We start from the raw sequence: 12,289 nt of genomic DNA, 5'->3' as shown, positions 1-12,289 counted from the left end.
TTTTTGTTTTTGTTTTAAAGTTTAGCAGGGCTTTGCCAATACATTCTGATTATCAGCATTTGAATTAAGGAGTTTTGCATGTTAGGTTAAAGAACAATAAATATTTTTGAGAAATAAGCGAACTTGCTCAGTTGGGGGGGGGGGGCAAAATGCAAGGGTTGATTATAAATTCTGAGTCTTCCCTTCCCTTTCTCTTCTTTAAATGTTACTTTTTTGTTTGTGGAGTTTTAAAAATGGTAAGAAGAACTCTTGATAATGAAACGAGGGGGGGGGGGGAATCCAAGCTGAATTTCCCTTTTATCCTCCCATTTTAAAGCAGATTTCACATAACCAGCTATTTGTTACATTTTCTTCATTATTAGTTATTCTTCTGATTACATTTGTTGGGTAAACTTTCTGTGCAAACATTTTCCAAACTGCTGGTTTCTTTTGCCCCTTTATGTTCATGGGTCTTCGCAAAATATGCACTGCCGCATCTTCCATTGTAAAACCTTACATCGAGCTAATTAGGTGGGTCTTATACAGTGGTGGGATTTAAATAATTTCACAACCGGTTCTCTGCCCTAATGACCAGCTGGGTAGGCGGTGGTTGGTGGTCATGTGACTGGGTGGGGGTGGCCAACTCAATGTCACTCACGCTTCACCTTAGCTGTTACAATGTAATAAGGGTTAACCGGAGAGGCAGTTTCTGTAAGTAGGGCAATAAAGATTAGGCTAGAAACAACACCAGAATGTTTCCTTCCTGCCTTCCTTACAGGATTAGCCCTGTAAAAAACAAAAGGAGATTTCTTCCAACAACCGATTCTCCCAACTGCTTAGAAAGTTAACAACCGGTTCTCCCGAATAGGTGCGAACTGGCTGAATCCCACCACTGGTCTTATAGATGAGCTATCCGTACACCTCAGCTTTAGTTTTGTTTTACTAGCAAGTTTGATAAAGGATGTTGTTCTTTCTCTTCCTCTCCAGGTTTCTGTCAGACAGGGAAAGACCTCAGGCTAGCGTCCATCTTGAATGAGCCAATTGAAGTGCCTTCAGGATTTTTACTGGTTGGTGCAAAGTCACCAACCTTACCTGATCACCTTTTGGTGTGTGCTGTGGATAAGCGATTCTTGCCTGATGACTATGGGCACAACGCCTTATTGGGTAAGTGGGATTGGTAATTTGCTGTCATTCAGCAACATTAGCTGAACACTCTCATCATCTGCAGTTTGCTCTCTTATCCTTGGAAAGTACAATATGAGCCTGAATACCAGTACAAAGGTTTTGACACTAGTCCAGTGATGGTGAACCTTTTTTCCCTTGGGTGCCAAAAGCGTGCACGCAATAGCGCACACCCATAATTTAATGCCCCCTGCAGGCCCCACCCCTGCGCATTCGTGCGCCCCCAACTGTGCTCCCTGTGCATGTATGCCCCCCCTGTTTTGGTGCTAGCAGGCCTTCCTAAAGCCTCCTGGGACCAAAAACGGGGCGTGGGAGCGTTGCATCCCCCCATCCCCGTGCATGGGCACCCAACCCCACCACCCCCGTGCATGGGTGTATGACCGCCCCACTCCTGTGCATGTGCACACTTCTCCCAGAAGAGACCCAAAAATCGGCTGGCGGGAGGCACGTGCGCACGCGCACTGGAGCTGACTTGGGCGATAGCTCACTTGTCCGCAGAGATGGCTCTGTGGGCATGCCATGGGTCCCATCACGGCTCTAGTCTATGCTTAAAAACATAGTAAGGTCATTTTGGCTTACTGATACCTGGATTACACCTTGAATTATTTTTGCACATTTCTGCTGCCATTTTTTTTAAGTTTAAAAAAGTTATAAAGTTTTTAAAAGTTTCCTTTCTGCTGCCTTGGAATGCTTTTATTTTAAGATATGATGTTGGTAAACTACTTATTGGTCAAGCTGTACAGGTAGTCCGCAAGCTATGACCACAACTGAGCTCAACATTAATGTTGTTAAGTGAAAATTTGTTAAGTGAGTTTTCCCCATTTTATGACCTTTCTTGCCACAGTTGTTCAGTGAATCACTGCAGTTGATAATTTAGTAACCTGGTTGTTAAGCGAATCAGGCTTCCCCGATGACTTTGCTTGTCAGAAGGTTGCAAAAAGTGACCACATGACCCTGGGATGCTGCAACAGTTTTGAGTAGGAACCAGTTGCCAAACATCTGAATTTTCATCACATGATCATGGAGATGCTGCAAAGGTTGTAACTGTGGAAAATGGTCACAAGTCACTTTTTTCAGTGCCTTTGCAACTTTGAACGGTCACTAAATCAACTGTTGTAAGTCGAGGACTATCTTAGGAATCCAGAAGTCATTGTACAGTACATTATGAATATCACTTTAGCCTTAATTTTCATTACATTTTTTATATTGTTCATTGGTATGTTTGTTAACAACTTCTGGAAGCTACTCTAAATCTGGCCTGACCTTATTGGAAACTACATTTGGAATATAAATGTCCTGCCAGGTAGCCATATCCTTATGTTTAATGGGTAGTATTCTAAATAAATAATTAAGCTAATATATTTATTTTTGTACTTTTATAAGATACACCAAGAGAGAATAGAATGGAGTGGAGTGGAGTGGAGTAGAATAGAATAGAATAGAATAGAATAGAATAGAATAGAATAGAATAGCAGAGTTGGAAGGGACCTTGGAGGTCTTCTAGTCCAACCACCTGCTTAGGCAGGAAACCCTACACCACTTCAGACAAATGGTTATCCAATCTCTTCTTAAACACTTTCAGTGTTGGAGCATTTACAACTTCTGGAGGCAAGTTGCTCCACTGATTAATTGTTCTAATTGTCAGGAAATTTCTCCTTAGATTAATATTTCCAAATCAAACTTATTTATGATCATTTTAAGATGGATTAATAAACTTTGTCCTTGTCACATAAATGTACCCTGCAAGTTGCCATTTGTGCATCTGACCTTGGAAGTTTAGTCACTGGTTGTAGATCTTAAACTTGGACTTGGACAGGAAAAAGAAGGATGACCTAGGTCTAATCTGTCTCTTTCGCTCTTCTAGCTTGCTTTAGTTACAGAACTGCTAACTGGCAGGGGGATGGGATAAATCAGTCTCGAAGGATTGCAAACTAAAGATGGGATGTATAGATAGATGTTAGTGAAATTAATTTTGTGAGTGGAAGAAGATGTCAATCCAGAGTAAACTCTGAAAGAAACTAGGTTGGTGATAAACAAATCCACTAATAAGACTTTTAACAGCTATAGCTCAGATGTAGTGTATAACTTCAAAGAAAACACAATTGCTTCTCAATAAATGTACTCAAGTATATTTTGAAGCTTTTGTTAGAAAGCTATTTTCCATACTGTATATATTTCATCCTTTTACTGGACAGAAAAAGTGTTTGATGTTTGAGTGGCTCTTCGTCGTATTACTAGGCAACAAAGCTCTACAGAGGCCTGCCAATAAAAATCAAAGGAAAACCACGTGAACCCATATAAATACATTTAAGATTTCAGTTTATAGCCAGCTCTGTGGGAAGGGGCAGAGTAGATAACTTTGTCAAGCAATAATATGTTTTGCTGTAAGATCTTGCTGTCTTTGATGGGTTACAATACAATTGGGCTGCAATAGTAAAGGAATTAAAGGAGCTATAAATCAGCAATGTGTTGTCATTTTAAAGATACAGGGAGTAGTGTTGCACCACTCAGACCATTCATTGCTCCTGCTATTAACAGTTTAAAGTTCCTAGGGTTGTTAAATCAGAGGAAGTAGTATATGTGTTAATTGCATGCTAAACTACAGGAGGAAAGGATAGTAAGAAACATTTGGTAATAATAACTAATGCTACATTTGTATGTACATTTGTGTGTATGTTAAATTGAACACTGATGTTCCAGTAACTATACATACCAACATTATTCTTTACTTTGTGTACATATTCTTTACATTGTTTACCCAGTGACTGTTTTGAGTTCCCTTCAATTCAGTCTCTTTCTAAGCTTTTGAATCTGTGACATTTGCAGCAAACTATGATGATACCAAAATAACAACATCTACCCAGTGATGTCTTATTAGTGTTGCCCTGCCTCTGATGAAAATTGTATTACTTGCATGATGAAGCAGTCCCATGTTTTTCATCATTTTTCTGCTAGCTCTGTCAATGTCTATGATTCAAAGAATTTGAAGCAGAAGTTTATTTATTTACTTACAAGGCCTGGTGGGGGGCACTCCAATTAGATGTCTCTGAGACATGTTCAATTCTCCAATTTGGAATTAAAACACGACAAAATCCAGTTTAAAAATAAATAATATCTTATAATAAATAATATCAAAAAACTGGAAGACATACTCAGTTCTTTCTTAAGATTGATAGGTGTAGCAAATTGGTCCCCATAGTTTGATGGAACATTTTTTTACTAATTTGTTGAAAGCCAGGAGGCAGGGGACTGTGCAAAAGTTGGGGCTAATACTGTTCTTATGCAGGGGGTTGGTAACCACTTCTGTGGTCTCTGAGGATGGCAGTCTCTAAATGAGGAGATATATAAAGAGTTCCTCCCATTTATTGGGTGGACAGTTGTTATTGGGAGACATTGGTTTTGCAGATGCCTATGTCTGACCATGTAGCACTTTAAAGTTGTCAGCCTGCATCTTGAATGGTACCCAAAATCAACTGGCAACTAGTGCAACTCTCAGAGTACGTGGGTGCCATGAAGTACACGCAAAACAGTTCAGGCTGCCACATTTTGGACCACTTGTAACTTCTAAATGCTTTGGAGTTGTCCATTTGAGAGATAGCCAAGGGGAAAAGTGTCTTGCCCTTTGGTGCTTTTCAAAGGTCCAAAAGGCAAGACAAGAAACAATGGTTGGAAACTAATCAAGGAGAGAAGCAACCTGGAATTACCTTGCTAACAGTGAGGACAATTAACCAGTGGAACAGCTTCCCTTTAGAAGTGGTGGGTGCTCCATCACTGGAGGTTCTTAAGAAGAGACTGGACAGCCACCTGTCTGAAATGGTACAGGTTATCCTGCTCAAGCTGGACTAGAAGATCTCCAAGGTCCCTTCCAGCTCTATTTTGATTGATTGATTGATTGATTGATTGATTGGATGAGCAACATCAGTAGCATTTCCCATTCCTAGCAGGGTTGCAAATACCACACAAGATGAAGTTGTGCAAAAGCTCTCTTGGCCACAACTCCAAAAGCTGGGAATCTGAGAGGATCCCTAAGCTGAGAACCATTTAGTTCAGTGGAATACAGCCCCTTCCAGTGCTAAATCTAGAATCCATTAGAATCTGACTAGCATTAATAGGCCTTTAAAACTAGGGGTTGAAATATAATGTTCGCTGACTTAGACTTCTGGGGGTGGTGGTGGAGAACTGATACATTTCTGAACAATGGAGACCTGTCTGAGGCAGAGACTGGTGATAGTGTGTCAAGTCCAGGACAGTGTAGTCTCTGCAGAAGCCAGATCATCCACATGTGCTCTGGAAGACTTGGGAGTAAGCAATTTTGGAGTAAGCAACTGCAAGCAACTTGGGAATAAGAATGCTGGGAGCCATGGGAAAAAAATATCATGCTCAGCCTGATCAGAGCCTGTTTAAGAATACTAGGTTTCCCAAATTTCCACTTTCTAAAGCACATTTGGAACATCACAATTTCATAAACTAAAGAGGTCTTCTAAACAGCAGACTTATACCAGTTGGTGAGTGATCCTTCAACCAGGATTAAAAATTAAGCTAAAACCAAAGAAAAAAAAGGATGTAAAAGTAATTAAAATCAAAAGACTTGCTAAGAAATTAGGAAATTAAGAACGTTTAAAACCAATTACACTAGAGGGACAGTTGAATTTGGAATTTGAAGTGTTTTTGAAACAATTAAGTAAATAATATAAATCTCCATGGGAAAAGAGGACATTATACCAACAGATGAAAATAATATTTAGACAATGTGAGACTGCTGGATTTAAAAGGGAAAGAATTTTGCTTGAGATTGAGAGGAGCTACAGAACAACCTGACAAAGACAGTCAGGAGAGGGTTGCTGAAACCTTTACGAAATTAGATTTGGAGGAATAAGACATGAATGCGGAAGTGGACAAGTTATACAGAGTCAATGCAAGAAATAAAAAGTCAATACATATACCAAGAAATTTATTTGCGCACCTTGTCAGGAAGAAGACAAGGAACCATGCCCCTCAAAATACCTTAGAATTTCTCTCACTTTATGCCAGGTGTCTTTTTTGTTTATTTCATTTCTAGGAGATAGGCTTGGAAAATGCATGACTTGTTTTAGTAATAGAGCTTAATGATTATTTCTGTTTAACAGTCATTTGTATAGAACTTGTATAAAATTTTCACATGCACCCTTTCATCCGTGAAGGTGTTTTTTTTTTTACTAGCTCAAAACATGCATCCATACCCACATCCCTGAACAGAATTTAGTTCTGAGTAATCCTAAGGACATAGCTAGGGCGGCTTCAGAGCCAACTTTAAAAAGTGATTTTGCTAAGACCTTTCATAAGTAAATTACCTTAAGTGATGCTGAGATTTGGGGTAACATTTTCCTATCTCCTCTGGACACTTATTTTCAATAAACATGCATGTTTCCTGAGGAAATTCTGCTTATTTGCTCTGGTCGAAAACTTTTTGAGGAATGCTATTTGCAGTAGGAAACACGTGGGTTAGCCAAAAAAGGTCTTTGGAGCATTTGTTAATTGATTGCACTTTTGATGATGGGGGTGCCTGGAGGCATCCAGGAGCTCACAAGCAAAATGACTGTGCATTAAGTAATTCCTTGAGCAATATTTTTGTCTACCGGTTCCTATTCATGACAAGCAGTCATGTGTTGGAGGCTATAAATAAGGTTCATTTATTGCTTTTGTTTAAAAAGATTGCTTTTGGTTCCAATTCACTGCCTCTGTGACTTGCACTGGTCATACTTGTCTGTGTGTGTATGTGTGTTCAAATAACTATTCTGGAGTTGGCTCTCTTGTTCGGAAAAACCACATCCCATACTATTTTGTCTCTGAATCAATGCACTGAAGTAGGAAAAGCCTTACAGTACACGAAACTGGAATCTGTCAAAATGCCTTTGTACACACCTCTTAAAATCAGAACAATTAACAGAAATAAAGTTTTGGAGTTCTGCCTATAGCATTTAAGACGGCATCATCACTTGCTTTCTTTATGTGTCATCTTCCAGTTTACTTAACTCATTCATATTGCTGCTGTGGCTCAACCACAGACATTTAATTTTTTTAAATATATATAATAAAAATAACAGTAAAGGAAGCAAGATAAAAAAATGTGAAATCAATAGTATATGAAATTTGCTGTAAAAACCAGGTGAAGCATTAGAAGAAACATGACTGGAAATAATGGTCTTAAATAGCTGCCTGAATAAAGCTCATATTAATAGTTTTCTCACCTCTGCCTACCATCAATGATGATGCCCCATTAATAGAAGAGTTTTTCTCAACCTGTGGGAGTCTTTTTTTCCCCTTCCTTTTTTCTTTCACAGCTAGAATTTTTTCCCCAATCCAAAAAGCTTCATTTTGACAGTTTATCTTCATTCTTAAGAACACTTATTAATTTCTCAGGGCAAAATTAAGCACTCTAATGGGAAAGGATCAAGAATATCTTCACACTGTGCGTGGGGCATATCATATGCTCGTGCAAATCATATACCCTCTTTAGTCAATTTTCTGTACTGCTGTTCCTATTAAAACTCATAGCCGATAGCCCTACATAGCTGACCTTGATTGATCTTGAAAAAGCTAAGCAGATTTGGATAAGATTAAGAAATCTTCAACTGCAGACTAAACTGGCAAATCTAAAAACATCCTCAGAGGCAATAGGAAAATAGAGACTTGGTCTAACCTATGAAGGATATAATAGCAACTTTACATTGTGTTGGTCTTTTAACTATCTCAGTAAAGGTAGCAGTGGGTCATGTTGCTTGATCTTGTCAATCACAACAATAACATCTATTTTCTACTTGACTCTGGGTTCATAGGGACATTAACATCTGTAAAATTGAAATGTAATGGCAATAAAGCAATAATGATGATTTAACAATAAAAAATAATTTAGGATTGTAACATACTGTAGCAGAGATCCTATTATATAATCAAAATTCCTACTGTAGTGATGAGTTACAGATATTCTCTGATCTTAAAGTTCATAATTTTAAATTATGCAAAGAAATCGATAATCAGTACAAGTACAATATGGTTTACTGCACCTAGTGCTAAATTAGAATCGTGCATCTTTGTTTTGGATCAACTGTTTTATCAAATTTTAGCTCATATAGAACACATTAAAAACATCTAGTCTAAAAGATACATAAACAGCAGCTGATAAACCAGATACCCCCAAAAATCTGAGGTAGCAGCCAAAACTAAAAGAGTCAGTTAAACTGAAGTCACTAAAGCAGCGGTGTCAAACTCAAGGCCGGGGACTGGATGTGACGCATGGGATGCTTAACTCTGGCCCACTGGGCTGCCCTGGAAACCACAAAATACCGGTTTGTGGTGCCTCTCCTGAGCTCTGTTTTCAACTGTGGCAGCCTCCTGCCACCCTCTTCCAGCAAAAATAGAGCTGGGGGGGTGCATGCCCCCCCCGCCTTGGGCTCAGTTATCACTGGCAGAATGTGGCAGGAGGCTGTCCTGGTTGAAAATGGAGCTTGGGAGCCTGTTTTCGCTGTTAGAGCACTCGAGCCACCACAGACGCCCCCGACACGAGTGTCATCAAGTTGGCCACACCCATCCTGGCCATGCCCACCCCGACCCCGAAGGTCAAACACAACCCTGATGCAGCCCTCAATGAAATCGAGTTTGACATCCCTGCACTAAAGCAATGATATTTGTCACACAGGGGAAAAATAGTGTGGCTTATTTCTGTGCATTTTGCACAATGTTCAGCTTTTCAGAGCATGAATATATATGTATTTGTGTGGCTTATTTCTGTGCATTTTGCACAATGTTCAGCTTTTCAGAGCATGAAAATATATGTATGTATGTATGTATGTATGTATGTATGTATGTATGTATGTATGTATGTATTTGTGTTACAACCCCTGGTATGCCCAAATATGGGAGGGAGCTCACTACTCCCTCTTTCTGTCATTCGGCTCATCACAGAAAACCATCCAGACAGCACAAATACAACACACATATAAATATATATATATATAAATATGTATAATCTATTGGACAACTCGATACACAGGCTATAGACAAATCACTAATAGATGTAACGAAGTGAACAATGTTATTAATATGATTCCTCATGGTATGTTATATATCTAAAAATCAAAGTTGCACAACCAAAAATATTACTGCATGTATGAAATAGAATTCATTCATTCTTGGAATACAATAATTAAAAATAAAAGGATTCTCCCTAGCCCAGAATCTGTTTTTTCCTCAGTGGCCATTTTAGGAAGAGTCACAAAGCAGGATAGTTTCTTCTTATGAATGGGAGGTTGTTCATAAGTCCTTTTTCACAAGTCTAAACAAGCATTAAAACATGCAAACAGAAGGCGGGAAACGGTAAGTTCATGATATGGTATAAAGTAATCATTTCCTACCTTCTACCAATTTCTGGTGCCCTCTTAAGTTGTGTACAGGTTTGTTTGAGTAGAGTCATATTTGTGCAAGGGCAAATTCCAGCCTTCCTATGTTTTCTAGATGATTCCTATGTTTTCTTTGCTTAAAGCAACTATTATTCACTGCCTCCTTCCATTTAGCTACTTAACTAATTTCATAAGGTGTTCACAGAATGGACCTTTTAAGATTGCTACTTACTGCCATGGTCTAGCCCAATCATTTCATCTGTTTTATATAAGTATATTTCTCTTAGATACTGGTCTTATGTACATACTCATATCATGTTGCACGGTTGAATTGGTAATGCTTAAGTCACTTTACTTAAGAGGGGGAGAAAATGGGAAATTAAACATATCAACTGATAAGGAGGAGCTCTCGTCTCACAATCTGGAGGCTATGAGTTCAATCCTAGGTAGCAGCAGACATTTATCTCTTTCTGGGCTCAGTGAGTAGTTGTCTGCTGCAAACTCCTCTTAGGCATCAGGAAGGGCATCCTTCCAGTAAACTCAGTCCCAGTCAGTCACCTCAACTTCACCCTGAAACAAAGGATTGCAGCAGTGGTGGGTTGCAGGGGGGTACGCCTCAGTACGGGCGTACCGGTGCCTGCCCGGAGCACTGGGTACCGTTCTGGTATGGTGCTCCAGAGGGCCCACCCGCCCATCTGAGCTCCTTACCTGTATTTGAGTTCTTTGGTGCTTATGCGCACGGAGCGCACGGCACCTGCGTGACGCTCCGCCGAGCAGCTGGAGCATCTTGGAGGCATCGCAAGAGGTAAGATGCATGTGTGCGCTGTGTGCATGTGCATGAATTCATGTGGTGGATGCCGGGCCCCATTGCAACCAGTACGGTTGCAATGGGATCCGGAACCCACCACTGGATTGCAGGGTCATTAAAAGAAACCCATAAATACAGTCCAAATTTTGAAATAGTTCTCCAAACGATACTTAAGTTTGTTTACATATGTGGAGAAGTGAACCCTTCGCGTTATTGTGTAATTGCTTCTCCAGTGTTGAACTATCTGGTTTTTAGATCATAAGATCACAGTTTTAATGTCTTCTATTGTTGTCAGGGCTGCCTTTGATCAATTCCTAGGAAAGAAAACCCTTGACTCCATAGGTTCAGAGAAAAGACACTTTTACTAAGAACGAACTGAAGGCAGCAAAAATCAAGCAATGTTTGAAGAAAATGTGCATGGAAAAGACAAATTGAAAATTACCCCAGAACTCACTCCCCAGTAGTCAGGCAGATAGAGTCCAATCATCAGCCAGGATGATGTTTTGGGAATGTCTCTGGTCCAGGTGCTCCACACCATCCTCCTGCATGCTGTTCCCAGGACAGTTGGCCTTGGAGATGTTAAACCTCTCTGAGTCCAAGCCTCCCGATCGGTTCCCAGCAATTCCACTCTCACACCACCTGCACGTTTCCCCTCCCAAATGTCCATTGCTTCCTCACTTCCCATTTCCATGGCAGTTGGCAACAAGCTTGAAGGAGAGTGATGATGGGGAGACAGACAATTGTTTTCCTGTTCATGTCAGAAGAGCATAAGTCCCAAAAGGAAGACTCTCTTGTAGTACCTGGTAGTATCATAGGAACCCAATGTTTTCCACAAAACTCAGCAGGGCAGTGAAATAATAAAAGAGCCTGGGCACAGGTGGGGTACATCTAAAACTAAAATACTTATTTGGGTCTTTAGTATTGCCTTGAAAGGTCACAGCACTAAGAGGAATCATGGCACCTCGGATGTGGTCTGCCAGAATTGGCTAAATAAAATTAACAGACTACTCAACCTTTGGTCAGGGTTGATGTGGGCTGGTTTTGAACTGATGACCTTGAGGTGAAAGGCCTTTATCAATCGGACTACAAATATTGATTTCTAGCCATCTCGGGGTCTCAGCCATATGACAGAGATAAATTGAAGCACCTTCTGGTTGGTTTGGCTTCGGTGACCTCTGGTTTAACTACAATGCACATGGAAAATCTTTTTATTTAATTTGTTTACAAGATGGAGCTAGCTCCAGATGCTTGTGTATAACTGGGCGTGACATACAATTCACATTTACTGAATTGCTTGAAAATGTCATGCTAGTACAATTTGACTGTATGATAATTTTAGAAAGCCTCTCCTAAATATGGGAAATGGGTGTGCTATTATTTGGAAGCATTTTTATTCCACATGCCAGTTTGCAAAATAAAAATTCAACTGAGAGGAAAAAAAACTTTGTGCCCTTAAAGGAATTTTGGAAATGTACAGCATAATTCCACAGTTCTGCCTTTCAAGGATTTTTTTAGGTCAGCGGTTCCCAACCTGTGGGTCGTGACCCCTTTGGGGGTCGAATGACCATTTCACAGGGGTTGCCTAGGAGCCTCCTACAGAGCGGCTGGCGAGAAGCTGACCCGAAGGGAAGGAGCGGCTTGGGTTCCCCGCGCAGCAGAAGGAGAGGTGCCAGAAGACTGACCGGCTTCCCAGCAGGCCAGTCCAACCAGCCTCCCATGTGGGCATTTTTCAGCCACTGTTTCTGCCCGGGAGCTCCTACAGGCGCATGCCTTCGCCGGGGTTGAGCTGCATCAAAGGGGGAGGCTTGGGCAATGAGAAGGGCTCCTCAGAGGCTGTGGCGGCCACTGAGTAACCACCTGACATCGCTTTCCCCCTCTGCCCCCCAGCCCCTCCGCTGAGCTGGCTCTGCTTAGTTCCGCCGGGATCCGAGGGGGAGACCGTTAG

At 40.6% G+C, this 12,289-nt stretch overlaps 1 protein-coding gene across 1 annotated transcript in view; it reads left to right on the top strand.

Moving 5' to 3' along the window:
- The window catches only part of GREB1 (growth regulating estrogen receptor binding 1), a 128,871-nt gene that overhangs the window by 46,950 nt on the left and 69,632 nt on the right, over positions 1 to 12,289 (top strand). Inside the window, exon 4 of the mRNA XM_081940111.1 lies at positions 967 to 1,143. Within this exon, the coding sequence (XP_081796237.1) occupies positions 967 to 1,143 (177 nt within the window). The remainder of the gene's footprint in view (positions 1 to 966; positions 1,144 to 12,289) is intronic.

This window comes from Natrix helvetica (genome assembly GCF_964273705.1).
Source record: "Natrix helvetica genome assembly, chromosome: 2".
Classification (NCBI taxonomy): domain Eukaryota; kingdom Metazoa; phylum Chordata; class Lepidosauria; order Squamata; family Natricidae; genus Natrix; species Natrix helvetica.
This window is presented reverse-complemented; position numbering and strand designations above follow the sequence as displayed.